Below are 25,915 nucleotides of genomic sequence, written 5' to 3' on the forward strand. Positions count from 1 at the left end.
CACCTCGGTTCACCTAAATTCCAGATGAATACCAGTGTTATAGATACAAGAATGGCACCGAGAACTAAGATGATTTTAATGGCTGAAAGTAATCGTTAATGTGACTGACTTAGGTTTGAAAGCACAGGAGAAAATGTTTAACCTCATAGCACCTATAACTGATGAAGGGTGGGCTAGTACCAGCAAAGGACGCATACGACAGAAATGACCACAAAGGGTGGTTAGGAACTTGCGCCCTGGGGTTATTGGTCCAACCAGTTCGAGTTAGTCATCAGAGGCCAGTTATAGGAGGCTAAAGTAGGCACAGGAGGAGTTTTGACCAGGATGGGAGTAGCTTTGTCTAGAGGGATGCTATTGGCATCCTCAGGGAAGTTCCAGATGAATACAAAGCTATGAATCAAATATGTGAAGGCTTTAACACTACATTATTTCGGTGGTTGACAATAAATAGAAATGTGGATTGGATTAATGACATCTTTTATAATCAACAGAGATTCATGAATGAAAACGGGGATGCAGTAAAGAGGTTCTCTGACCAATTATCCACCACCCCCCTCATGACCTGGTAAGTTAGTTCGTGGATGGACCTAGCCGTGAGTGTAATGGCTACCTTGTAGTGTGTTCATACAGTATTTTAAACTTTGTTAAACTGGAACCTTGTCGTTGTGTCATTTCGAGTTAACATTGGTAGCAGAGGATGGCTAATAACTACAATGTGCCACCTCGCTTCGACGAGAAGAGGTCGTACGAAAGTTGGAAAAATGAACTTGGAATCTGGACACGGGTTACTAATCTGGACGCGAAAAAGCAAGCACTTGCGGTGGTATTATCGCTCGAGGGAAGAGCGAGAGATACAGCACTGGAAATATCCGTTGAGGATTTCAACAATGATGATGGTATGGGAACTTTGATCAGAGCACTGGATTCTGTATTTCTTAAAGAAGAGAAAGACCGTGCCTACGAGGCATATTCAAACTTTGACAGTGTTTCGAGAGATATTTCGGTTGCAATGACGGACTACATCATTGATTTCGAACAAAGGTACAATAGGATGCGCAAGTACGACATGGTTCTCCCGGATGCAGTGTTAGCTTTCAAGTTGCTAGATACTGCCTGTCTAGATGGTAGGGAGAAACAGTTGGCTTTGACTGCTTGTACTGTACTGACTTTTGCATCAATGAAGTCGGCACTAAAAATAATTTTTGGTGAAAAGACGTCTGTCGCGCCGTTAACCTCTCTGGGCTAGGCGGGACGAATTCGTCCCACCTACGTAACAGCCACTTGAAGCCTGTGGCGCGATTTTCAAAACCTTAAAAATCCTATTACTTCAATTTCTCAAACATATGACTATTTTACAGCTATTTAAAGACAAGACTCTCGTTAATCTGACCACACTGTCCGATTTCAAAAAGGCTTTACAACGAAAGCAAAACATTAGATTATGTCAGCAGAGTACCAAGCCAGAAATAATCAGACACCCATTTTTCAAGCTAGCATATAATGTCACAAAAACCCAGAAGACAGCTAAATGCAGCACTCACCTTTGATGATCTTCATCAGATGACAACCCTAGGACATTATGTTATACAATACATGCATGTTTTGTTCAATCAAGTTCATATTTATATCAAAAACCAGCTTTTTACATTAGCATGTAACGTTCAGAACTAGCATACCCCCCGCAAACTTCCGGGGAATTCGCTAACATTTTACTAAATTACTCACGATAAACGTTCACAAAAAGCATAACAATTATTTTAAGAATTATAGATACAGACCTCCTCTATGCACTCGATATGTCCGATTTTAAAATAGCTTTTTGGTGAAAGCACATTTTGCAATATTCTAAGTACATAGCCCAGGCATCACGGGCTAGCTATTTAGACACCCGGCAAGTTTAGCACTCACCATAATCATATTTACTATTATAAAAGTTTGATTACCTTTTGTTGTCTTCGTCAGAATGCACTCCCAGGACTGCTACTTCAATAACAAATGTTGGTTTGGTCCAAAATAATCCATCGTTATATCCGAATAGCGGCGTTTTGTTCGTGCGTTCCAGACACTATCCGAAATGGTAAAGAAGGGTCGCGCGCATGGCGCAATTCGTGACAAAAAAATTCTAAATATTCCATTACCGTACTTCGAAGCATGTCAACCGCTGTTTAAAATCAATTTTTACGCCATTTTTCTCGTAGAAAAGCGATAATATTCCGACAGGGAATCTCCTTTTCGGCAAACAGAGGAAAATATCACAAAGGCGGGGGCGGTCGGGTCACGCGCCTAAGCCCAGAGTCCCTTGATCGGCCACTTGAGAAAGGCGATAATGTGTTTCAGCCTGGGGCTGGGATGACGACATTCAGGTTTTTCCCGGGCTCTGAGCGCCTATGGACGACGTAGGAAGTGTCACGTTAGAGCAGAGATCCTTAGTAAAAGATAGAGATGGAAAAGAAGTTCAAGAAATGGTCAGACAGGCCACTTCCTGTAAAGGAATCTCTCAGGTTTTGACCTGCCATTTGAGTTCTGTTATACTCACAGACACCATTCAAACAGTTTTAGAAACTTTAGGGTGTTTTCTATCCATATGTAATAAGTATATGCATATTCTAGTTACTGGGTAGGAGTGGTAACCAGATTAAATCGGGTATGTTTTTTATCCAGCCGTGTCAATACTGCCCCCTAGCCCTAACAGGTTAACAGATGGAATGCAAGCGAGTGACGGAGCATATTACACTGAGCAGCAGAGAAAAGGCGCCAAAAAGTCACGTTCTCAAGACAACCTGAAGAGGGCGCCATTTCCCGGAACAAATCCACTGGACAAATATGGAAGGAGATCAAAATGTGCTGTTTGTCAAAGCACTTACCATTGGGTTAAAGACTGTCCTCATAAAAATGAACAAGTTAAACTAACAGAGGAAAATGTAAACACAGATATAGAGCAGTGTAACATTACACTGTTTTCAAATGAATCTGCTTCTGATACTGAGATTTTTATAGTTGAATCCTTAGGATCTGCTGTGATTGATACTGCATGTACACGGACAGTGTGTGGTGCAAAATGGCTTGATAGCTATGTTAGTGAACTAAATATGAAAGAAGTACAAAATATGATTGACACACCAAGCAACAGAGCTTTCAAATTTGGAGATGGGAGAATTGTCCATTCTACCAAGAGAGTTAAGATACCAGCAAAAATTGGTCAGACTAAGTGTCACATTGAGACAGAGGTGGTCCCTACAGATATCCCCTTACTATTAAGCAAAGCTTCCCTCAAGAAGGCAGGGGCTGTACTAGACATAAAAAATGACAAGGCAGTGATGTTTAAACAACCAGTGACTCTTGAACTTACTCCCTCAGGCCACTATTGTGTAAACATTTTAGACAAAGACATCACACAGAGTCCATGCAAAAATGAGATTCGGACGGACACAGAGCACATGGAGATTCTGACAGTCACAGAGAACATGAACACAAAAGAAAAACACAAAGTATTGTTAAAGCTTCACAAACAGTTTGGACATGCTACAGTTGACAGACTTCAGAAGTTACTCAGCAGTTCAGGGAATAATGATGATGAGAGTATTTCCATTCTACAGCAGATAGTTAACAATTGTGAGACATGTCAAAAATACAGTAAACCTAAGCCCAAACCAGCTGTTGGTTTGCCACTAGCTTCCAAGTACAATGAAACAGTGGCTGTAGATCTACATGAGTTAGCACCAAGTGTGTGGTACCTTCACATAATCGACCACTTCACACGCTTCAGCGCTGGAAGCATTGTGAATACAAAGAAACCCAGTGACATCGTCAGGCACTTCATGCATTCCTGGGTAAGTGTGCAAGGCCCTCCCCAGAAACTGTACAGTGACAATGGAGGAGAATTCAATAATAATGAAATAAGAGAAATGGCAGAGAAATTCAACATGGAAGTAAAGACAACTGCTGCATACAGTCCATGGAGCAATGGACTTCTGGAGAGACATAATCAAACACTCACAGAGATCATGCTGAAAGTGAAGCAAGACAATGGATGTGACTGGAACACAGCCCTAGATTGGGCTTTGATGGCAAAAAACTCAATGCACAATGTTCATGGTTACAGCCCATACCAACTAGTGTTTGGGCAGAACCCTAATCTTCCCTCTGTACTGGTTGACAAGCCACCAGCACCAGAAGGGGCCAGTGTGAGTGCATGGGTGGGACAGCACCTGTCAGCACTACATGCAGCGAGAAAAGCGTTCACTGAAGCAGAGTGCTCAGAAAGAATTCGCAGGGCTCTGCGTAAACAGCTACGACCCACCGATGAGAAGTACGAAACTGGAGACAAAGTGTACTACAAACGAGTTGACTGTCAAGAGTGGAAGGGACCGGGTGTAGTCATTGGCCAAGATGGTGTGGTGATATTTGTGAGGCACGGAGGCATCATTGTCAGGGTGCATCACTCAAGATTGCAGAAAGTAAATGATCAACAAGATAGAGGGGCTGTTGCTGAGAATCATCCTAATGAAGAGGAGACAGTAACAGACACAAACCTACCAGATGTCATATCCAATGATATGGACACTGAAACTGACACAGGAAATGGAGCAGAGACCTTCAAACATGCCACAGATAATACTGTTGAGCGTTCAAATGAGGAAAACATTCAACAACAGCCACATGTGTTAAGACAACATGGATGTTCCAATCTGAAAACTGGACAAACTGTTAAATACATGGACAGAGAAAGTGGTATTCCACATACAGCAACCGTCATTGGACGAGCAGGAAAAGCCAAAGGAAAACACCAGAACTGGTACAACTTGCAGTACTCTGAACCAGTTACACTTTCTGGTACAACAGGGTCAGCTGACCTGTCACTTGTAGATAATCTCAGAATTGAACCAATGGAAAATCGAGAAAAACAGAATGACATTCAAAATGATGATGTACTTGAAACAAAGGACGTGTCATTTGACTCAGCTAAGCTAGATGAGCTCAGTAATTGGAGGAAAAATTGAGTGTTTGAGGAAGTTACAGACATTGGCCAAAAATGTGTCTCAACAAGGTGGGTGTGTACCCTTAAAGAGTCCTTAACTGGAATAGTGCCTAAAGCACGTCTAGTGGCTAGAGGTTTTGAGGAGCTGGCTGCTAAACAACTCCCAAAAGACTCACCGACATGCGCCTCAGAGTCACTCAGATTGCTGATGTCCGTGATCTGCCAGAAAAAATGGAAACTTAATTCCATAGACATCAAATCTGCATTTTTGCAGGGAACAGAGCTGTCAAGGGACATTCACATCCGACCTCCGCCTGAAGCTAAATGCGAAGGAACACTGTGGAAACTAAAGAAGTGTGTGTATGGACTGGCAGATGCATCACTCTACTGGTATAACAAAGTCAAGGCAACAATGCTGAATACGGGTGGAAAACTGTCACAAGTGGATCCTGCAGTCTTCTATTGGCTTGATCAAGACTGCAGTGTGACTGGAGTACTTGCCTGTCATGTTGATGACTTTATCTGGGGTGGCTCACAGACCTTTGCTACAACTGTGATTCCACACCTCAAATCTGTTTTCCAGGTTGGCCGTGAGGAGCATGATAATTTTTGTTATGTTGGCATAGAGTTTATTACAGTTGATGGGACAATACTGATGCAACAGGAGAGCTATATCAAGAATCTTCAACCCATTCACTTGGATTCTTCAAGAGCCGTACAAAGGAATTCCCCTCTATGTGGAATTGAAGCTGATCAATTGAGGTCAAAGATAGGACAAATTTTATGGGTTGCTAGACAGAGTAGACCTGATGTAATGTTTGATGGTTGCAACTTGGCATCTAACACAAAACACGCCATTGTACAAACCATTCATGAGGCAAACAAAGTTGTTCGTAAACTGAAATCACAACAAGTGACTTTAAAGTTTCAGCATGTTGGAAAAGATGACTCTTTGAAACTAGTTGTCTTCAGTGATGCTTCGCTAGGGAACCTTACAGATGGAGGCACACAAGGTGGACATCTAATCGTGTTAATGGGTGAAGGAGGAAGATTCTCACCTATCTGTTGGCAGTCAAAAAGGATCAGAAGGGTTGTCCGAAGCACACTTGCTGGAGAAACACTTGCTCTTGCGGATGGAATTGACAATGCGATCTTTCTTGCAACTCTGTTCTCAGAGCTTACCACTGGTGAGACAAAACGGCACATTCTACCTGTAGTTTGTGTCACTGACAACTACTCATTAGTTGATGCTTTGAAGTCAACCAAGTCTGTCACAGAGAAAAGACTTCGTCTTGAGATTAGCAGCATCAAGGAATTTATTCAAGCACAGAGAATCCAGCGGATTCTGTGGTCGACCACAAAGGAACAGCTTGCTGACTGTCTGACTAAAAAGGGAGCATCCGGTCTTGTGCTCCTACAGGTTCTCAGTAATGGAAAGTGGCAGCTTGAGTAATACAAATAAAACTGTCACACAACCCATTTGTAATGGGGAACTTAAATAATACTTGGACATTTAATTATGTTGTTGATGTTTAATTTGCCTTTAAAGAAAAGGGGGAGATTGTTAAGTTCATGTTTTAAGTATACCTATATTTCTGTTATTATGGGGCTATCACTCAGTCAAGAGTGCGGCTGCGCAGGAAGTTAGTTCGTGGATGGACCTAGCCGTGAGTGTACTGGCTATCTTGTAGTGTGTTCATACAGTATAGTAAACTTTGTTAAACTGGAACCTTGTCGTTGTGTCATTTCGAGTTAACACTTTGTTCTTAACCACAAGTTGTTGAATGTGGCAAGGTGTTTCAATTACTGTTAAACTATTACCATTTCAATGGGTGCTTGTAACAGGCCTTGTGTATAGTAACTTGCACTACGTAAATATGATGTAAATCCCTACGTTATTTAGACAGGTTAGCTGAATATACTGTACACTGTCATGTTTCATAAAAGCTGGATGCTTTAATAGAGAGTTTCTCATTCATTTTAAACATGCCATTTCTACTGCCTTGTGCATAGCAGGGAAGGAGGCAAAGTGTAGGTGGTCTATTCTGGGTATTCAATTGATTCGGTAATTTGCATATTTTCACTGGCACTCAATAAAAGTAAGAAAGGCATAAAGTGTTCCCTCTTTTTTTACATTAATATTGACTGCAAATGTATATATATATATATATATATACAGTGGGGGGGAAAAGTATTTAGTCAGCCACCAATTGTGCAAGTTCTCCCACTTAAAAAGATGAGAGAGGCCTGTAATTTTCATCATAGGTACACGTCAACTATGACAGACAAAATGAGAAAAAAAATCCAGAAAATCACATTGTAGGATTTTTTATGAATTTATTTGCAAATTATGGTGGAAAATAAGTATTTGGGTCTCTTGGACCTTGGGAAAGGCATGTCCCAATAAGTCCTGATATTGTCTATAAACAAGTATTGTGTGTGTGTGTGTGTGTGTGTGTGTGTGTGTGTGTGTGTGTGTGTGTGTGTGTGTGTGTGTCCGTGTCTGTTTTTGACCAAAAAAAGAACTAATACTTCACCAGGATAGTGGGTCTGTGTGTGTTTGGTGTCTGTCTGTCCGTGACTTTTTCCCCACAGCCCCCGAAAACTTGGCGAGTGGGTTCGGGGACAACCCGCGAGAACCCGGCCTAAAGTAAACAGAGTGCGTCTCGGGCCCCGACCTCTGACGACTCTGGTTTCTCTTCATTACGCACAAGCCTTTCGCCTTTTACTAAAGACTTCCGTGGAGAGGAACACTTACGAGTTCAACGTATTTTTGGAGGGCTTTGCTTCTGGCAGAGCCCGATATCTTGTTTCAAGAGAAATCAACAGAGACCGTGTCTGACCGGCGTATTTTTCCAGTCAAAGTAGTCACTTGACTCATTGGCGACTTTTTGAAAAAAAAACACTTGCCTGTCGCCAGGGAAACGTTGGGGGTGTGTGGCGATGGGAGGAGCCCACTTTTGCCAAACCACAGAGGTCTCCCGAGACCCCCGGGTGCCCGGCGGGTGCAGGGGTCAATTTGTGGGTTATCGCTTCTCGGCCTTTTGGCTAAGATCAAGCGTAGATTTGGGCTTTGGTAATCACAAATTGTTTTCTCTGTTATTATTTTATTTTTTTTTCTCATTCTGGGTGTTGGTGGTGGTTTGGTGGTGGTGGACTACAGGTGCATCAGCACCTGTAGGGTGAGTCAAGGTTTAATTTAATTACTTCTTGTATTTTTGTATGTTAGTTTGTTGTTGTGTTTTGTGTTCCTATTTCACTTAAAAAATATTTTTAAAAAGTTGTTTGTGTTCCTCGTCTTTCCCCCATCCCTTTATAACCTTAGCTTCCCTTTAGTTTTTTTTGTTTGTTTGTAGTGTTTGCTAGCTGGGTTGGCTTGCTTGCTGGCCGGCCTGTTTTGCTTTAGCTGGACTGGCCTGCTAGCCTCCTCGCCCCTTAGGTTTGGCAGGCATTGTTTGTTTCCTTCTGTTGTTTTGTAGCCCCCGTTAACCCATCCCTACTCTTCTAATTGTTTTTTCTATCCCCTGAACTTTCCCTGGTCCTAGTATTTGTTTGTTGGTTTTTGTTGCCACTTGTGGGACTCTTGCTGGCTGGCCGGCCTGCTAGCTGGTTAGCATAGCCCGGCCTGCTGGTGCGGCCTGCTAGCCTCCCAGCCCTTGTAAATTGTTTTGTTTGGTGTACTTTTTTTATTTTTATTTTTCCCTTGTGTTTCTTAGTGCCCAGATTAAGCCCAACCCCCTTGTTTGGTTTTTTGTTTGTTTGTTTGTTTGTTTGTTTGTGTAGTGTCTGCCAGCTGGGTTGGCTTGCTGGCTGGCTGGCCTGTTAACTTAGCTTGGTTGACTGGCCTGCTAGCCTCCTCGCCCCTCAGGCTTGGCTGTATTTGTCTTGTTTTTCCTGTTCCCCCCCATCTATATTTTTCTTTAGCCTCCTTCCCCCGTTCAAATTTCCTTCTGTTTCTCTTTGTCAGCTGGGAGGTTTTAGTACCTGGCCTACCAGCTTGTTAGCTTAGTCTGACCTGCTGGTGCGGCCTGCTAGCCTCCTAGCCCTTGTTAATTGTTTTGTTAGGTGTACCTTTTATTTTTCCCCTGCGTCTTTCCCATTGTTGATAAGTTCACCTGGGTGCTGTGTTAGTTTGTTTTGTGTCCTGTGGTGTTGGTAGGCCCTGTTAGCCTAGCATAGCTGGACCTGCCAGCTTCCTCGGGTGTTTACACCCCCCCTCCCCTATTTTTGTTTATTCTTTTCACTGGTGTTGGGTTAAAGGGAGTGGGCCTTCACCATGTCAGCAGCACAGGCTGGCATGCGGAGGCACCACGCCGTGCGCCTCCTTTTAAAGGAGAAGGGAGGGAAAATAATGGAGTTATCCCGATTGGATTTCTCCAGAAAATTCCTCCAAAAGGAACTCCGTTTTGTACCTGCGCAGGTGAACTGCATCCTAACCCTCCCTTATGGGAAGGGCTTCGATGTTAGTTTCGCCGGCGCCAGCTTCCTGAAGGAGTTCTGGGGGAAACTCCAGAATGCCCAGAACACCCAGGGACCCCTGGCAGCTATGTTTGAGGTGATCAAGCTGACGGACAATAGCATTAAAACCGTTATTGTCCGTATGTACAATGAAACGGTACAGCCGGAGGACGTTGCAGTATGGTTGGGCAGGTACTGCAATGTGAAGGGGCCCCTGACCCAGGTGAAGGATCCCGATGGGATCTGGACAGGGGCCTGGAGGGTCACTGTCCAGCCGAGGGAGGACCCCGGGGGCTATGGTGGGTTGAAAGCCATTCCATCCACCATAGTCCTCGGAGAGAACAGGGGCCATGTTCACTACCAGGACCAGCCCAAGCTGTGCCGTAAGTGTGGTGAACATGGCCACCTAGCAGACGCCTGCGACAAGGTGGTCTGCATGAAGTGCCGGGAGGTGGGCCACCGCTACGAGGATTGCACGAACGGCAGATCGTGCAACCTCTGTGGCGAGCGGTCCCACCTCATCCGCAGCTGCCCCTCCTCCTGGGCCAACAAGGTCAGGGCTGGCAGGATGGAGGCGGCGGCTGCGGACTGGGCTTCCGAGCGCCAGAGGGAGAAAGTGGTAGTTGCCACGGTGGCAGTAGTGGAGGTGGTGGTAGCGGTGGCAGTAGTGGAGGAGGAGGTGGTGGCGGTAGTGGTGGTGGCGGTAGTGGAGGAAGTGGTGGCAGTAGTGGAGGAGGTGGTAGGAGAGGTGGAGGGCGCGGAAGGCGCAGTGGTGGAAGAAGTGGGAGGGGAGGCAAAAACCCTCCCCACCCCAATCCCCCTGCCCCAGACTGAAGTGACCCCTGAAGGAGAAAGGGCCGAGAAAGACGGCTCTGGAGAGTTGGTGAGTGAGAGCTCCCCAAGTGGGTCTGACAGCATGATGACAGTGTCGGAAACGACACTGTCAAGCGAGGAGGGTACGGGAGGGGGGGAGAGACCCTGGGCGAACACCTTCCCCTACGGAAGAGAAACGCAGAGGAGCTCTCCGACCACGAACAGGGCGAGGAAAAGAAGGGTAAACTGGAGTGGGAGAGCTCCCAGGGGGAGGATGAGTCCAGGGTCTTCCCTCCCAACTCTCCTAACCAGCAATCGTTTTTAAACCCTGTTTTAACCTCCTCTCCCTACCGCCCCCCCTTACCCCGTAGGGAGAGAGAGAAAGGATCCGAAAAATAACCCCTTTTAAACTGTTTTAATGCCTTCTTTCCTTTTAGCACTGTTTTTACTCACCTCTTTCATGGCTTTTAACATCACCACCATAAATGTTAGGAGTGTAAAGACTGAAATAAGAGCACAATCGGTTTTATCCTTTTTAGAAAGTGTTAATTCAGATGTGTTTTTATTACAGGAGTGTGGTCTACCCTTTTTATCCTCTTACAGCAAATGGGAGGAGAAGTGGCAGCACGGGCCCTCCATTTGGAGCGGATCCAATTTTAATAAAAACGATGGTGTTGACATTTTATTCAAGACCCCACAGGTGGTGGTGAGGGGGAGCACAGTGGTGGTTGGGGGGCGTGCTCTTTTAGCCAACTGTACTTTTATGGGGAGGAATTTTAACGTGCTAAATGTATATGGTTTTAACAACAAACATGACCGTTGCACACTTTTAGAAGACCTGCAGTCCCACATGCTGGGGAGGGATCCTCTAGTGGTGGGTGGGGATTTTAACTGTGTTTTAAGCAGAGCAGACAGGAGAGGAGCGGGAGAGGATTTTAAGGTAGATAGGTCAAGTGTTTTATTGCAAGGGTTGTGCAGGGATTTTAAACTAACTGACTGTTTTAAAACCCTGCATCCAAGAGAGGAGGGCTTCACCTGGACCAGTGGTGACGGCACCAGAGCCTCTCGTATTGACTATCTGTTTACCCGCGATTGCCCGACAACTGATGCTAGAATAACCCCTGCTTTCTTCTCAGATCAGTAATGCTGACGTGCACCCTTTCACTAACTTCGGGTGTGACTGTAGGACGAGGGCCCTGGAAACTGAACTGCTCCCTTTTAGAGGATGATAGAGTAGTTAGTCAGTACAGGGAGCAGTTCAGCCAGTGGCAGACGCTACAGGACTTCTTTGATACACGAGCACAGTGGTGGGAAATGGTGAAGGGTAAGACGAGGACCTTCTTCAGGGAGATGGGAAAGCAAGAAACAGGATAGACGCATGTTGGGACTGCAGAAGCGACTGGAACGGTATTTTAACCTATGCCAACAGGGCTTTGATTTTAACCAAGAAATCAAAGAAGTAAAGAAAGAAATGGCATTTTTAGCAGAACATAAGACCAAGGGGGTTATTTTAAGAAGTAAGGAAAGGGAATTAGAAGAGGGGGAGAAGTGCACTAGGTACTTTTTTAAGAAGATAGTTAGCAAGGGTAGGTTAATGACAGGGTTAAAAGATAAAGATGGGGTTTTAAAAACAGACACAGAGGGAATTAAAAGAGTAGTCGAGGATTTTTATGGGGAACTGTTCGGGGTAAAAGATGTATGTGAGGAGATTATGGAGGACGTTTTAACATACATTGACAGGACTATACCCAGCACGGACGACCTAACGAAAGATCTGACAATGACTGAACTCGACGAAGGACTGAGACATTTTAAGAGGGGTAAATCACCGGGGGAGGACGGCCTCCCTTTGGAGTTTTATCTGACCTTTTGGGATGTTTTAGCCGACGAACTTCTGTTTTTACTGACTTCGAACAACTCGACAGACTACCTGACAGTTTTAGAGTAGGAATCGTGACCCTTTTACATAAGAAAAATGACAGGACTGACCTGACAAACTGGAGACCGATTACCCTTTTAAACTTTGATTGTAAACTTTTTACCAAGGTTTTAACACTCAGAATGTCTTCTGTTTTAGGGGAGGTGATCCACCCGGATCAAGCCTGTGCCATTCCGGGAAGGAAGATCACGGACAGCCTAGTACTGATCAGAGATGCCATCTGTTATGCGAGAGACAGAAACATGCGGCTTATAGTCCTAAATTTAGATTTTGAGAAAGCTTTTGATCGGGTCTCGCACCAGTACCTCTTCAAGGTACTGCAAAAAATGGGGTTCCCAGAAAGGTTTCTAGCTTGGGTGGGATTGCTGTATGGGGACATCACCAGCAGAATCCTTGTAAATGGGCATTTGTCAAGAGCAGTGGGAGTACACTGCGGCGTCCGTCAGGGATGTCCGTTATCTCCCCTCCTGTTTGTTGCTTGCATTGAGCCACTGGCACAGGTCTTGAGAAGGGACCAACGGATCAGTGGGGTGAGTATCCCGGGGAGTGGGGGGATGACTGCCAAGTGCGTTTTTTATATGGACAACGTCAACATTTTATGTACCGACCTTTTATCTGTCGACAGGACCCTGGACAGGACTGACTGGTACGGACAAGCCTCTGGGGCGAGACTGAACAGGAACAAGACAGAGGCCCAATTCTTCGGACCGTGGGCAGACTCAGACTTGACCAGACTACCACTGACAGTCAAAATGACAGACATAAGGGTTCTGGGGGTAAAATTTGACAGGGAGGGAGGAGGTAGTGGCAATTGGACCGGGATTTTAGGGACTGTAAGACAGAGACTGGGTTTTTGGGGACTGAGACGGCTGACATTTGAGGGCAAGGTTTTAATCATCAAGGCTGTGATTTTACCTGTGCTTTTATTAATCAGTTCTGTTTTTATCCCCCCACGAACAACTCTTTTAGCTCTGGACCGGATGCTGTTTTATTTCCTGTGGGGAAGCAAGTGGGAGAGGCTGAGGAGGGAGGTGGTGAAGAGGCCCAGGCTCAGGGGGGGAAAGGCTTGCCTGACCTCTACTTGTTCCTGGGCAGCCGCTACACAGCGTTACATCTGACTCTCGCCACCTCCCCGGTCAGCAACAAGACCCAGGCCCTCGCACGGTTCTGGCTGGGGTCTTACCTCAGATCCCTGAGGCTGATCCCAGTCGACCTGCGAGCCCCAGTCTCTTTCCTGCTCCCCACACACTATGTCCAGCTCAAAACATTTTTAAGACATTTTAAACTGGAAAAGGAGCCTGTCACAGTTTTAACTAAACACCGCTCTCTTTTCTCTCTTGTGCAGGAACGGGAACCGGTGTGTCCAGTGCGCGGGCTCGCTATAGGTGAGCCCACAACGGTTTGGCGCAACGTGGCCCATCCTGCTCTGCTGAATTGGCATCGTGACCTGTCCTGGATGGTCGCCCATGAGATCCTCCCGGTCAGGGCCGTTATGCACTCCCGGGGCATGGCGAGGACATCCGCGTGCCCCCGACCAGGCTGTGGCCAAGAAGAGTCGGTGAGGCACTTGCTCTGGGAGTGCAGAGCTGCAAGGGACCTGTGGAAGGAAGCAGGCCCCCTGATCTCCCCATGTCTGCCAGCAGGGGAGGACCTAACGCCGCAGCTCGTGCTGTATGGGGTGGGCCGAAGGCCTATTTCACCAAAGGCCTTCACAAAACTCTGGCCCACTCTCACGTGTCTGAAGGACGCATTGTGGTCCTCCCGCAACCTGCTGGTAGGAAAACAGGTAGAGACCACCCCCCCAGGCAGTGGATTTGGTAGCCACGGAAGCCCTGGGGTGGTACGAACGAAAGGGGGCCTCGACCCCAAGCGAAGGGTCCCCCACAACACCTGAGGTCCTGGCGGCCACGGCCTGACAGCTCTGCGAAGCCTAGGGCGACGCGCCTAGGGGAGGGGTCTCCTCTGGGCCCCGACGGATGGGTACGGAGTCAATTCGGAAGAGCAGGAGGAGGCTTTTTTGATAAGGACTCACCCCGTTCCTGTACAAAGGACTAAAGACAGCTTTTTAACAAAGGGACTTTTTGACAGGCTTTCCATGTCTTAAAAATGGTTTTACTTTGTTAAATCATTCATACACATTTTAAATGGCTTTTATCAGATTGGTTTTTACAATAAAGGGTACTTTTATGTATGATTGTTTTATTGTTTTAAATAAACAACTTGTACCTTTAAAAAAAAAATTTTTTATGTAATGCTGGTTTTTATGCACTTTATGCCGTTTTTATGTGAAAAAATGAATTAAAAATGTGAGCTGTTTTAAAGGAAAATGCATCAGTAAAACTTTTACAAAAGAAAAAATCTGTTCTTATCAGTTTAATATCTGATACGTCCCCCATAGGGGGACTACATATTAAATGGATTTTTCGAACAGGGAGTCGGAAATGGGGCTTGCTCCGTCCGCTCCACGCATCGACCCGGTATTGCAGTACCTCCGGGAACGGTGCAACACTTTTCTCCCGTTGTCAAGGAAAAAAACTCCACGGAGGTAGGTAAACAGCCAGAAGAAGAAGAGAGAAAGAAAAAAAATCCAAACTGAAAGAAGGGCAAAGCGCTTGTCGTGCGGTCCAGCGTTTTCCCTCCATTTTTCTTTAAAAAATTTACAAAAAAAACATATTGGCATTAACCAGTGTGTGTGTGTGTGTGTGTGTGTGTCCGTGTCTGTTTTTGACCAAAAAAAGAACTAATACTTCACCAGGATAGTGGGTCTGTGTGTGTGTTTGGTGTCTGTCTGTCTGTCTGTCTGTCTGTCCGTGACTTTTTCCCCACAGCCCCCGAAAACTTGGCGAGTGGGTTCGGGGACAACCCGTGAGAACCCGGCCTAGAGTAAACAGAGTGCGTCTCGGGCCCCGACCTCTGACTTCCATACGACTCTGGTTTCTCTTCATTACGCACAAGCCTTTCGCCTTTTACTAAAGACTTCCGTGGAGAGGAACACTTACGAGTTCAACGTATTTTTGGAGGGCTTTGCTTCTGGCAGAGCCCGATATCTTGTTTCAAGAGAAATCAACAGAGACCGTGTCTGACCGGTGTATTTTTCCAGTCAAAGTAGTCACTTGACTCATTGGCGACTTTTTGAAAAAAACACTTGCCTGTCACCAGAAAGACGTTGGGGGTGTGTGGCGATGGGAGGAGCCCACTTTTGCCAAACCACAGAGGTCTCCCGAGACCCCCGGGTGCCCGGCGGGTGCAGGTGTCAATTTGTGGGTTATCGCTTCTCGGCCTTTTGGCTCAGATCAAGCTTGGTACCGAGGTGCCCCAAAGCCCGCTGAGTTGAAAGGTGTTAGGTAAGTGAGCGAGAAAATTTTGTACCTTAAAAATTTTATTCTGATTACACTTTACATTTCTACATTTGCTTCTGTTAAAAGAGAGCGTTTTAGATTTTTGTTGTGGTCGAGGAAGTGGGTCCTTTTTTCATTTTCTGGAGAATGGCTCGACCTTCACCACCAAAGATGCCTGGGATCGGTATAGCGAATACGGTGAGGTTTGCCTGGAGGAACAAGGACATGGAGCCATTTGGGAGGGAGACGTTCGGGAGAACAATCCTGATCGGGATCCTGAAGTTGGAGGTGGGGGAGGTTTTGTGCCTCCAGGCGAATCCAGTGGAGGCGGCTTACGAAGTGACGCTCCACAAGGAAGGGAGGTACGAGGAGGTGCTGAAGAAAGCCAGAGAGGTGGGGAAGGACAGGCCGATGTGCCATTATGAGGTGACCAGCCTGGGAAAAAGTAATTTCCGGGTGGTCACGATGAATATGTATAACCCCCATGTGAAGGATGAAGAGGTGAGGACCTTCCTGGGGCGGTACATGGACAATGTCTCCTCGGCAAGGCTCCTCAGGGACTCCCTCGGCTTTTGGAATGGGAGAAGAGGTTTTCAGGCTCTGCTCAGAGAGGACCCGAAGGGGTTGGGTGGCTACCTCCATCCTCCGGCGATGTTCTCCCTGGGGGCTGACAGGGGGACGTTGTATTATGCCCGTCAGCCTCCGTTTTGCAGGCGTTGTATGGCCTACGGCCACATCCTCGCCTCGTGCAGCACAAGAAAGTGCAGATTTTGTGGATCGGGGGAGCACGAGGCGAGGGACTGCGACGTGCCTAAAGCGTGCCACGGGTGTGGCTCGTCAGCACACCTGTGGCGGGAGTGCCCGGCTTATCAGAGGTCATATGCGTCTGCAGCTGGGGGGAGAGCAGAAGAGGGGGATGGGGGAAGAAGAGGAGGGGAAGGAAGGTCGTCTCATGACCCGAGCACGGGCCCAGAGGGGAAGGACACACGGAAGGAGGAGGACCAAGGAGCGGTAGCAGGAGGAGAAGGGGAAAGACAAGATACGGGAGCAGAAGAACTGGAAGAAGAGGAAGGAAAGGAGGAGAAAGGGAGAAAGGGAGTGGAGGAGCGAGAGAGAGCAACAGTGGAGGGAGAGGGGGTGGAGGGGGTGCCGGGGGCAGGGCCTGTGGAGGAGGGGGGAGAGGGGGTGGGGAGACAGCATGTCGAGCGCCCTTGTGGAAGAAATTAGAGGATTGGTGGAGGAGCTGGCGGGGAAGGGGGGTGGTGTTTCCCCGTTACCTCCAACACCGAAGAAGAAAGGGAAGAGGAGGGGGCGCTCGACAGACAGTGTGGGGGTGGCCAAGCGAGTGATGGGGGAGGGAGAGGTATCCTTGTCCTCGCTGGATTTCTCAGCACCTCAACACTTGGCGGAAGGGGACTCCCAAGGTGTGGCTCAGGGCTGGGCGTCGGGGGGGAACCTCAACTCCTGTTTGGGGAGATGGGGTTCCCTACTCTCAGCCCAGCAGGCTACAGGGAGGGAGAAATGGAGGGTGTTGGTGGGAAACCCGGGATGCAGGGCACTCAGAGGTCTAACACCATGCCTGCATCCTGGGTTGGAGAGATGGAGGAGGACGGGGGGGGGACGTCAGGAGAGGAGAAGACGTCCCCTCCGGATGAGATGGAGCAGGGGAGCATCGGGTGAGCCTCCTGTTTTTTGTTGGTTTTGAATTTAATTTGTTAAAGCGAGTATTTGTTTTAATTTATAATGATACATTCTGTTAATATTTTTAGTTTAAATGTAAGGGGTTTGAGGGATGTTGTTAAGAGGAGGGCGGTTTTTAGTTTCAACAACAACAACAACAACAACAACAAAAATCGCACAGATTTGTTAGCTATGTTTAAGGTGGAGGCTGTAAATTTTTCTGTCATATCGTTTTTGTCGGATGACTCCTTTGTTGTTGTTGTTGTTGTTGTTGAAGAATTGACATGCTAGCTAGATGCGCTAGCCATATCTAGCTAGGTGTGTGTGCGGAGATCGAGTGTGTGCCACAGTCGGACACTATTCCTGGACAAGGAATGTCGGGGATGGGCTATGGGCTTTCCTGCTGAAAGATTTGAGGGTGTCTACAGAAACAATATCGATGACGTAGTACGGTTTCTGGACTCTAAGCACAAAAATCATTACAAGATATATAATCTGTGCGCTGAGCGACAATATGACGCAATCAAATTTAATTGCATAGTTGCACAATATCCGTTTGAGGATCACAATCCCCCCAGCTGGAGCTGATCAAACCGTTCTGCGAAGATCTTGACCAGTGGTTAAGTGAGGACGACAATCACGTGGCGGCGATTCACTGTAAAGCTGGAAAGGGACGTACGGGTGTCATGATCTGTGCTTACCTGTTACACCGGGGCAAGTTCCTCAAAGCACAGGAAGCTCTGGACTTCTACGGTGAAGTCAGGACCAGAGATAAGAAGGGAGTGACAATCCCCAGCCAGAGGCGCCATGTCTACTATTATAGTCACCTTCTCAAGAACCAGCTGGATTACAAACCAGTGGCTCTGCTCTTCCACAAGATGGTGTTCGAGACGGTGCCCATGTTCAGTGGCGGAACGTGTCGGGACACTTCCATTAAAAACAAGAGTGAGCAGATTCCACATGGTTTCAGGAAAGGGAATTGCCACTGGGATCCTCAGTTTGTCGTGTACCAGCTTAACCTGTTGGGGATAGGGGGCAGTATTTGCACGGCCGGATAAAAAACGTACCCGATTTAATCTGGTTACTACTCCTGCCCAGTAAATAGAATATGCATATAATTATTAGCTTTGGATAGAAAACACTCCAAAGTTTCTAAAACTGTTTGAATGGTGTCTGTGAGTATAACAGAACTCATATGGCAGGCAAAAACCTGAGAAGATTCTGTACAGGAAGTACCCTGTCTGACCATTTTTTGGCCTTCTTTGACATCTCTTTCCAAAACAAAGGATCTCTGCGGTAACGTGACACTTTCTGATGCTCCCATGGGCTCTCAGAAGGCGGCAAAACGTTGAATTATGACGCTGCTGTCTCTGGTTGAAAAACAGTAGCTCATTTTGTAAGTGGCCATCTGAGAGGAATGATGCTCGAGCGCTCGTGCCCGTGAAGGGTCCATTTCAGTCATTGAATGAAAACAAACACTCCCGGTCGGAATATTATCGCTATTTTACGAGTAAAGTGGCATAAAAATTGACTTTAAACAGCGGTTGACATGCTTCGAAGTACGGTAATGGAATATTTAGAATTTTTTTGTCACGATATGCGTCGGGTGCGTGACCGTTCTTTACCCTTGGATAGTGTCTTGAACGCACGAACAAAACGCCGGTATTTGGATATAACGATGGATTATTTTGAACCAAACCAACATTTGTTATTGAAGTAGAAGTCCCGGGAGTGCATTCTGATGAAGACATCAAAGGTAAGACCATTTTTCTTATAGTAAATCTGACTTTGGTGAGGGCTAAACTTGGTTGGTGTGTAAATGGCTAGCCCTGTGATGCCGGGCTATATACTCAGAATATTGCAAAATTTGCTTTCACCGAAAAGCTATTTTAAAATCGGACATGGCGATTGCATAAAGAAGTTCTGTATCTATAATTCTTTAAATAATTGTTATGTTTTTTGTGAACGTTTATCATGAGTAATTTAGTAAATTCACAGGAAGTTTTCGGTGGGAATGCTAGTTCTGAACGTCACATGCTAATGTAAAAAAGCTGTTTTTTGATATAAATATGAACTTGATTGAACAGAACATGCATGTATTGTATAACATAATGTCCTAGGGTTGTCATCTGATGAAGATCATCAAAGGTTAGTGCTGAATTTAGCTGTGGTTTTGTTTTTTGTGACATTATATGCTAGCTTGAAAAATGGGTGTCTGATTATTTCTGGCTGGGTACTCTGCTGACATAATCTAATGTTTTGTTTTCGTTGTAAAGCCTTTTTGAAATTGGACAGTGTGGTTAGATTAACGAGAGTCTTGTCTTTAAAATGCTGTGAAAGCAGGTCAAATCGTTGCAGCTATTAGTTACAGTTAAAACTGTCTTCGGTTTTATAACGTTGAACTAGTTAACAAAAGCGGTAGCTGCTCTTCCCTTCCGGGTACTCCTTGCCCGGACTTACACCCACACACACACACACACACACACACATATATATATATATATATATATATAATGACAACCAAAATGATTCAGCTAACTATGTTAGCTAGAGGGATGAACTATAATCGTCTCAATTACAATTTTAAAATCTACCGTTAGGTCCATATTGTTTTTCCAGTAGATGTAGCTAAGAATAGCAGGTAAATAACAAGCAACGTAACGCTAGTTAGCGAGGGTTAGCATTTGTTAGCTTTTAGCTGTCGACGATAACTTAGCGTGAGCTGGCTAACAAGTGACTGACTGTTAAATTACAAGTTAGCTATGTATGAATGTATGTTAATATTTTAAACAAATATTCCTTACATAAACTAATTTAAGCGATATTCCGGTATATTCGATGCCGACTGCGCTAAGTAACTAGCTCCGGAAGCTGAATTTACACCATTACGGCAAATCTTTCTCCAAAACGCAGCCGCCGGTTTCCAATAGTTACCACAGCCACAAAGTCAAAAATGGTCTATATCGTCCAAATTCATGAAAACAACAATTTCCTTATTTATTTATTTATTTGTCTTGATTTAGGGTTAGGCATAAGGTTAGCAGTATGGTTAGGTTTAAAAAAAATCAGATAAAAAAAAAATATATATATAAATGGTAGAAATAAGCGGGGTTTATGACTTTGTGGCAGTGGGAACTAGTGACGGTGCAAGACAACAGAGGCCAAATGAGGATACTGGGCAAGCACCCTAAAACACTCAGCGAGGAGATCCTGTCGGTGTCCCGGTTTAACGTTGCTGCTTTCCCAGCCACCGGGCGTCAGGCAAATCCTCGTTCTGGCCGACGGCGAAGTTGGTTAAAAAAAACAACCGACGTAGTTTAAAACAAGTGACGTAGGTTAACCTGTTGGGTCTAGGGGGCAGCATTTGCACGTCTGGATAAAAAAAATGTACCCGATTTAATCTGGTTACTAATCCTACCCAGTAACTAGAATATGCATATACTTATTATATATGGATAGAAAACACTCTAAAGTTTCCAAAACTGTTTGAATGGTGTCTGTGAGTATAACAGAACTCATTTGGCAGGCAAAACCCTGAGACATTTTCTGACAGGAAGTGGATACCTGATGTGTTGTATTGACTTTAAACCTATCCCATTGAAAAACACAGGGGTTTAGGAATATTTTGGCACTTCCTATTGCTTCCACTAGATGTCACCAGCCTTTACAAAGTGTTTTGAGTCTTCTGGAGGGAGATCTGACCGAACAAGAGCCATGGAACGGTGATGTCCCATTAGACACCTGGCGCGCTACTTCATGTTGGGTACCCTCGTTCCAATACGTTATAAAAGGCTATGCATTCGTCCACCTTGAATATTATTCATGTTCTGGTTAAAAAAGGCCCTAATGATTTATGCTATACAACGTTTGACATGTTTGAACGAACGGAAATATATTTTTTCCCCTCGTTCATGACGAGAAGTCCGGCTGGCTTACATCATGTGCTAACGAGACGGAGATTTTTGGACATAAATGATGAGCTTTTTTGAACAAAACTACATTCGTTATGGACCTGTGATACCTGGAAGTGACATCTGATGAAGAGAATCAAAGGTAATGGATTATTTACATAGTATTTTCGATTTTAGATCTCCCCAACATGACGTCTAGTCTGTATCGCAACGCGTATTTTTCTGGGCACAGTGCTCAGATTATTGCAAAGTGTGATTTCCCAGTAAGGTTATTTTTAAATCTGGCAAGTTGATTGCGTTCAAAAGATGTAAATCTATAATTCTTTAAATGACAATATAATATTTTACCAATGTTTTCTAATTTTAATTATTTAATTTGTGACGCTGACTTGACTGCCGGTTATTGGAGGGAAACGATTTCCTCAACATCAATGCCATAGTAAACCGCTGTTTTTGTATATAAATATGAACTTGATAGAACTAAAAATGCATGCATTGTCTAACATAATGTCCTAGGAGTGTCATCTGATGGAGATTGTAAAAGGTTAGTGTATCATTTTAGCTGGTTTTATGGTTTTGGTGACCCTGTCTTTGACTTGACAAAACATTACACACAACTCTTGTAAATGTACTGTCCTAACATACTCTAAATTTATGCTTTCGCCGTAAAACCTTTTTGAAATCGTAAAACGTGGTTAGATTAAGGAGATGTTTATCTTTCAAATGGTGTAACATAGTTGTATTTTTGAAAAATTTGAATTTTGACATTTATTTGGATTCAAATTTGCCGCTCTTGAAATGCACCTGCTGTTGATGGAGTGCACCACGGGTGGCACGCTAGCGTCCCACCTAGCCCCAAGAGGTTAAACACGTGGGGTAGGGAGTAATAATAATAATCATAAGCCATTTAGCAGACCCTTTTATCCAAAGCTACTTACAGTCATGCGTGCATACAATGAGTTGCCATCGATCATGACTCTCAGTTTCTTTACATTAATGTAATGCCCCGTGTACACTAGCAAGCGGTGAAACACCGCTTCACATTCATTTTTCAATGGAAGGAAAGCGGTGAGGGCGGAGAGATGACCAATCATATCGAGTGGTTCCCATGACGCATTTGACGCTAGGCGACCCAAGGACCTTCTTCAGCCAAGATGGCGGACAGAAATACTACGATGGAAGCAAATGTTAACCTGTTAGGGCTAGGGGGCAGTATTGACACGGCTGGATAAAAAACATACCCGATTTAATCTGGTTACCACTCCTACCCAGTAACTAGAATATGCATATACTTATTACATATGGATAGAAAACACCCTAAATTTTCTAAAACTGTTTGAATGGTGTCTGTGAGTATAACAGAACTCAAATGGCAGGTCAAAACCTGAGAGATTCCTTTACAGGAAGTGGCCTGTCTGACCATTTCTTGAACTTCTTTTCCATCTCTATCATTTACTAAGGATCTCTGCTCTAACGTGACACTTCCCACGTCGTCCATAGGCGCTCAGAGCCCGGGAAAAAACAGAATGTCGTCATTCCAGCCCCAGGCTGAAACACATTATCGCCTTTCTCAAGTGGCCGATCAAGGGACACTGGGCTTATGCGCGTGACCCCGACCGCGCCCGCCTTTGGGATTTTTTCCTCTGTTTGCCGAAAAGGAGATTCCCTGTCGGAATATTATCGCTTTTCTACGAGAAAAATGTCGTAAAAATTGATTTTAAACAGCGGTTGACATGCTTCGAAGTACGGTAATGGAATATTTAGAATTTTATTGTCACGACTTGCGCCATGCGCGCGACACTTCTTTACTATTTCGGATAGTGTCTGGAACGCACGAACAAAACGCCGCTATTCGGATATAACGATGGATTATTTTGGACCAAACCAACATTTGTTATTGAAGTAGCAGTCCTGGGTGTGCATTCTGATGAAGACAACAAAAGGTAATCAAACTTTTATAATAGTAAATATGATTATGGTGAGTGCTAAACTTGCCGGGTGTCTAAATAGCGAGCCCGTGATGCCTGGGCTATGTACTTAGAATATTGCAAAATGTGCTTTCACCAAAAAGCTATTTTAAAATCGGACATATCGAGTGCATAGAGGAGGTCTGTATCTATAATTCTTAAAATAATTGTTATGCTTTTTGTGAACGTTTATCGTGAGTAATTTAGTAAAATGTTAGCGAATTCTCCGGAAGTTTGCGGGGGGGTATGCTAGTTCTGAACGTCACATGCTAATGTAAAAAGCTGGTTTTTGATATAAATATGAACTTGATTGAACAAAACATGCATGTATTGTATAACATAATGTCCTAGGGTTGTCATCTGATGAAGATCATCAAAGGTGAGTGCTGCATTTAGCTGTCTTCTGGGTTTTGGTGACATTATATGCTGGCTTGAAAAATGGGTGTCTGATTATTTCTGGCTTGGTACTCTGCTGACATAATCTAATGTTTTGCTTTTGTTGTAAAGCCTTTTTGAAATCGGACAGTGTGGTTAGATTAACGAGAGTCTTGTCTTTAAATGGCTGTAAAATAGTCATATGTTTGAGAAATTGAAGTAATAGGATTTTTAAGGTTTTGAAAATCGCGCCACAGGCTGGCAGTGGCTGTTACGTAGGTGGGACGCAAGTGTCCCACCTAGCCCATAGAGGTTAAGTAATTATAACATCATAACGAATCATGCGAGAAAAAAAATGTACCGTTGAGAGGAATATTTTAGTTCATGTAGAGACAAAATATTATGCATATTTTTTTCTGTCATTAAGTTAATTTACGAAAATCGCTATTTAGTAAGCTAGCTAACATTAGCCAGCTAGCTGGCTAGCTTTATTGGCATTATGACATGAGTATGAAATTGTAATTCTGTTTGTTTAATGTTTTAGGGACTCCTGAAACAACCAGCAAACCAGGTTGTCCTCTTGTGAAACAGTGGATGTAAAGAATCTAGCTAGCTAAAGCATTTACTGCACATTTAATGTAAAATTTTGTAAGCTTGCCTGGCTGATATTTGTCTTGCAATGCAGCTGAAGTAAGGTAGCTAGCTAACTCTTTTCTTGCTTATTGTGCAGTGGAGGATAAAAAATACCTGTATACCTGTGGATGTGTAGCTAGCTATGTAGCCGATCTGTGTATGGACCCTAAAACGTTTGGTATAAATATTAGTTCAGAACCTAGCTATGAACCTCAGCTATCATAGCCCAAAGAAGGTGAAGAAGCCCGCCGCAGCGGCCAAGAAGGCGGCCAAGAGCCCCAAGAAGGCTACCAAGGCAGCGAAGCCCAAAGCCGCCAAGCCCAAGGCAGCCAAGGCCAAGAAGGCAGCCCCCAAGAAGAAGTAAACCTATTACAAACGGTGTTCTACTCGACACATGTTGTTACCACAAAAGGCTCTTTTAAGAGCCACCCACCTCTTTCCATAAAAGCGCATGTTATTCCATGTACTACTTGTCGTTCAAAAGAACTGAAATGACGCACACTAGGCTACTTTTACGCACAACGTTTTCCCACTCTGGGAGAGGCATATAATAGAATAATAGTGCAGCACCCTCACCAGTCATTTGTGTATGAGCCATTGTTGTGATGTGTTAAGATGTGTTACATGTCATATTGATCTTCATAATAAGAAGAATACATACTATAGTGGGTTGGAATTCAAACTGGAGAGGACAGCTGCACCCTCACCAGCCATTTCTTTGTATTATGAGCCACTCTCGACCAGAGGCAGGCTGCTGTGATGTGTTAATCATCATCATCAGAAGCATCCTAATACTATAGCGTATTGGAAATCCCAGCGAATAGTGCAGCTATCTATGTGTTTCCCATTTGGATGATTTCAGTGATTTGATTTCTCACAAAGTCGGAGGGAAACAGAGTAGCCTAGCCCTTCTCACTCAGCTGCCTGCGGGCGGGCGGGCGGGCGGGCTTAGGGCTGGCTGTCTGTCTGTCCCTCACTCCAATTGGATAAGGCCACACCGGCCCGGTGGCCAATCGCTGCCTCTTGTGGCGAGGTATAAGTAAGGCTCTCAAGGTGCCCAGCGGCTCATTCAGACTTTCTGTGACATACTGAAGCTACCAATATGAGCGGAAGAGGCAAAACCGGAGGCAAGGCCAGGGCCAAGGCAAAGACACGTTCATCCCGTGCCGGACTCCAGTTCCCCGTGGGCCGTGTGCACAGGCTGCTGCGCAAAGGCAACTACGCCGAGCGTGTGGGCGCTGGCGCACCAGTGTACCTGGCCACCGTGCTCGAGTACCTGACTGCTGAGATCCTGGAGTTGGCCGGCAACGCTGCCCGTGACAACAAGAAGACTCGTATCATCCCCCGTCACCTGCAGCTGGCCGTCCGTAACGACGAGGAGCTGAACAAACTGCTTGGCGGCGTGACCATCGCTCAGGGTGGTGTGCTGCCCAACATCCAGGCAGTGCTGCTCCCCAAGAAGACTGAGAAGGCCGTCAAAGCCAAGTAAAATCGCTACTGCGGCTGCAACTTGACTACTCAACCCCCAAAGGCTCTTTTAAGAGCCAACCACCTAGCTCTGCAAAAGCGCAAAGTGTCCTTTCTATGACTGCCACATATTGAGTGGGTGTATACCCAACTATTTCGACTCTTTGTTACATACACGGCACACTATCATGAGGCCTTAAATGAACAATAACACCTAGGCTAGAATTCGATCGGTGACTATTATTGCGCGTAAAGTGTCGGCCCTAACAAAAGACCCAAGCTCGCCTCGGCGAGGGTGGGGGTTGCATTTTGGGGCGGCACGGAGAGGCCGAGCCTCCCGTCCAATGGGCCTCGGA

General features: G+C 45.2%; 1 protein-coding gene, 2 non-coding genes and 2 pseudogenes across 3 annotated transcripts; all 5 read left to right on the forward strand.

Moving 5' to 3' along the window:
* Positions 1 to 7,662: 7,662 nt before the first annotated feature.
* LOC123738757 (U5 spliceosomal RNA) lies at positions 7,663 to 7,778 on the forward strand. The gene has a single exon (XR_006767536.1). It is a non-coding gene; the product is annotated as a U5 spliceosomal RNA (small nuclear RNA).
* Positions 7,779 to 14,524: 6,746 nt separating this feature from the next.
* LOC123738760 (uncharacterized) lies at positions 14,525 to 14,699 on the forward strand (annotated as a pseudogene).
* Positions 14,700 to 15,113: 414 nt separating this feature from the next.
* Positions 15,114 to 15,229, forward strand: LOC123738763 (U5 spliceosomal RNA). The gene has a single exon (XR_006767539.1). It is a non-coding gene; the product is annotated as a U5 spliceosomal RNA (small nuclear RNA).
* Positions 15,230 to 17,596: 2,367 nt separating this feature from the next.
* On the forward strand, positions 17,597 to 18,264 carry LOC106606826 (phosphatidylinositol 3,4,5-trisphosphate 3-phosphatase and dual-specificity protein phosphatase PTEN pseudogene; annotated as a pseudogene).
* Positions 18,265 to 25,163: 6,899 nt separating this feature from the next.
* Positions 25,164 to 25,601, forward strand: LOC123738753 (histone H2A-like). Its single transcript, XM_045713500.2, has one exon. The coding sequence runs from the start codon at positions 25,195 to 25,197 to the stop codon at positions 25,579 to 25,581; it is 387 nt and encodes a 128-aa protein (XP_045569456.1). The 5' UTR covers positions 25,164 to 25,194; the 3' UTR covers positions 25,582 to 25,601.
* Positions 25,602 to 25,915: the final 314 nt, after the last annotated feature.

The sequence above is a fragment of the Salmo salar genome, unplaced genomic scaffold (assembly GCF_965601325.2).
Source record: "Salmo salar unplaced genomic scaffold, fSalSal1 ptg000645l, whole genome shotgun sequence".
Lineage (NCBI taxonomy): Eukaryota > Metazoa > Chordata > Actinopteri > Salmoniformes > Salmonidae > Salmo > Salmo salar.

What these genes read in the sequence shown, in the direction of transcription:
- LOC123738753 (XM_045713500.2), top strand. Translation starts at nt 25,195, where the DNA reads ATGAGCGGAAGAGGCAAAACCGGAGGCAAGGCCAGGGCCAAGGCAAAG.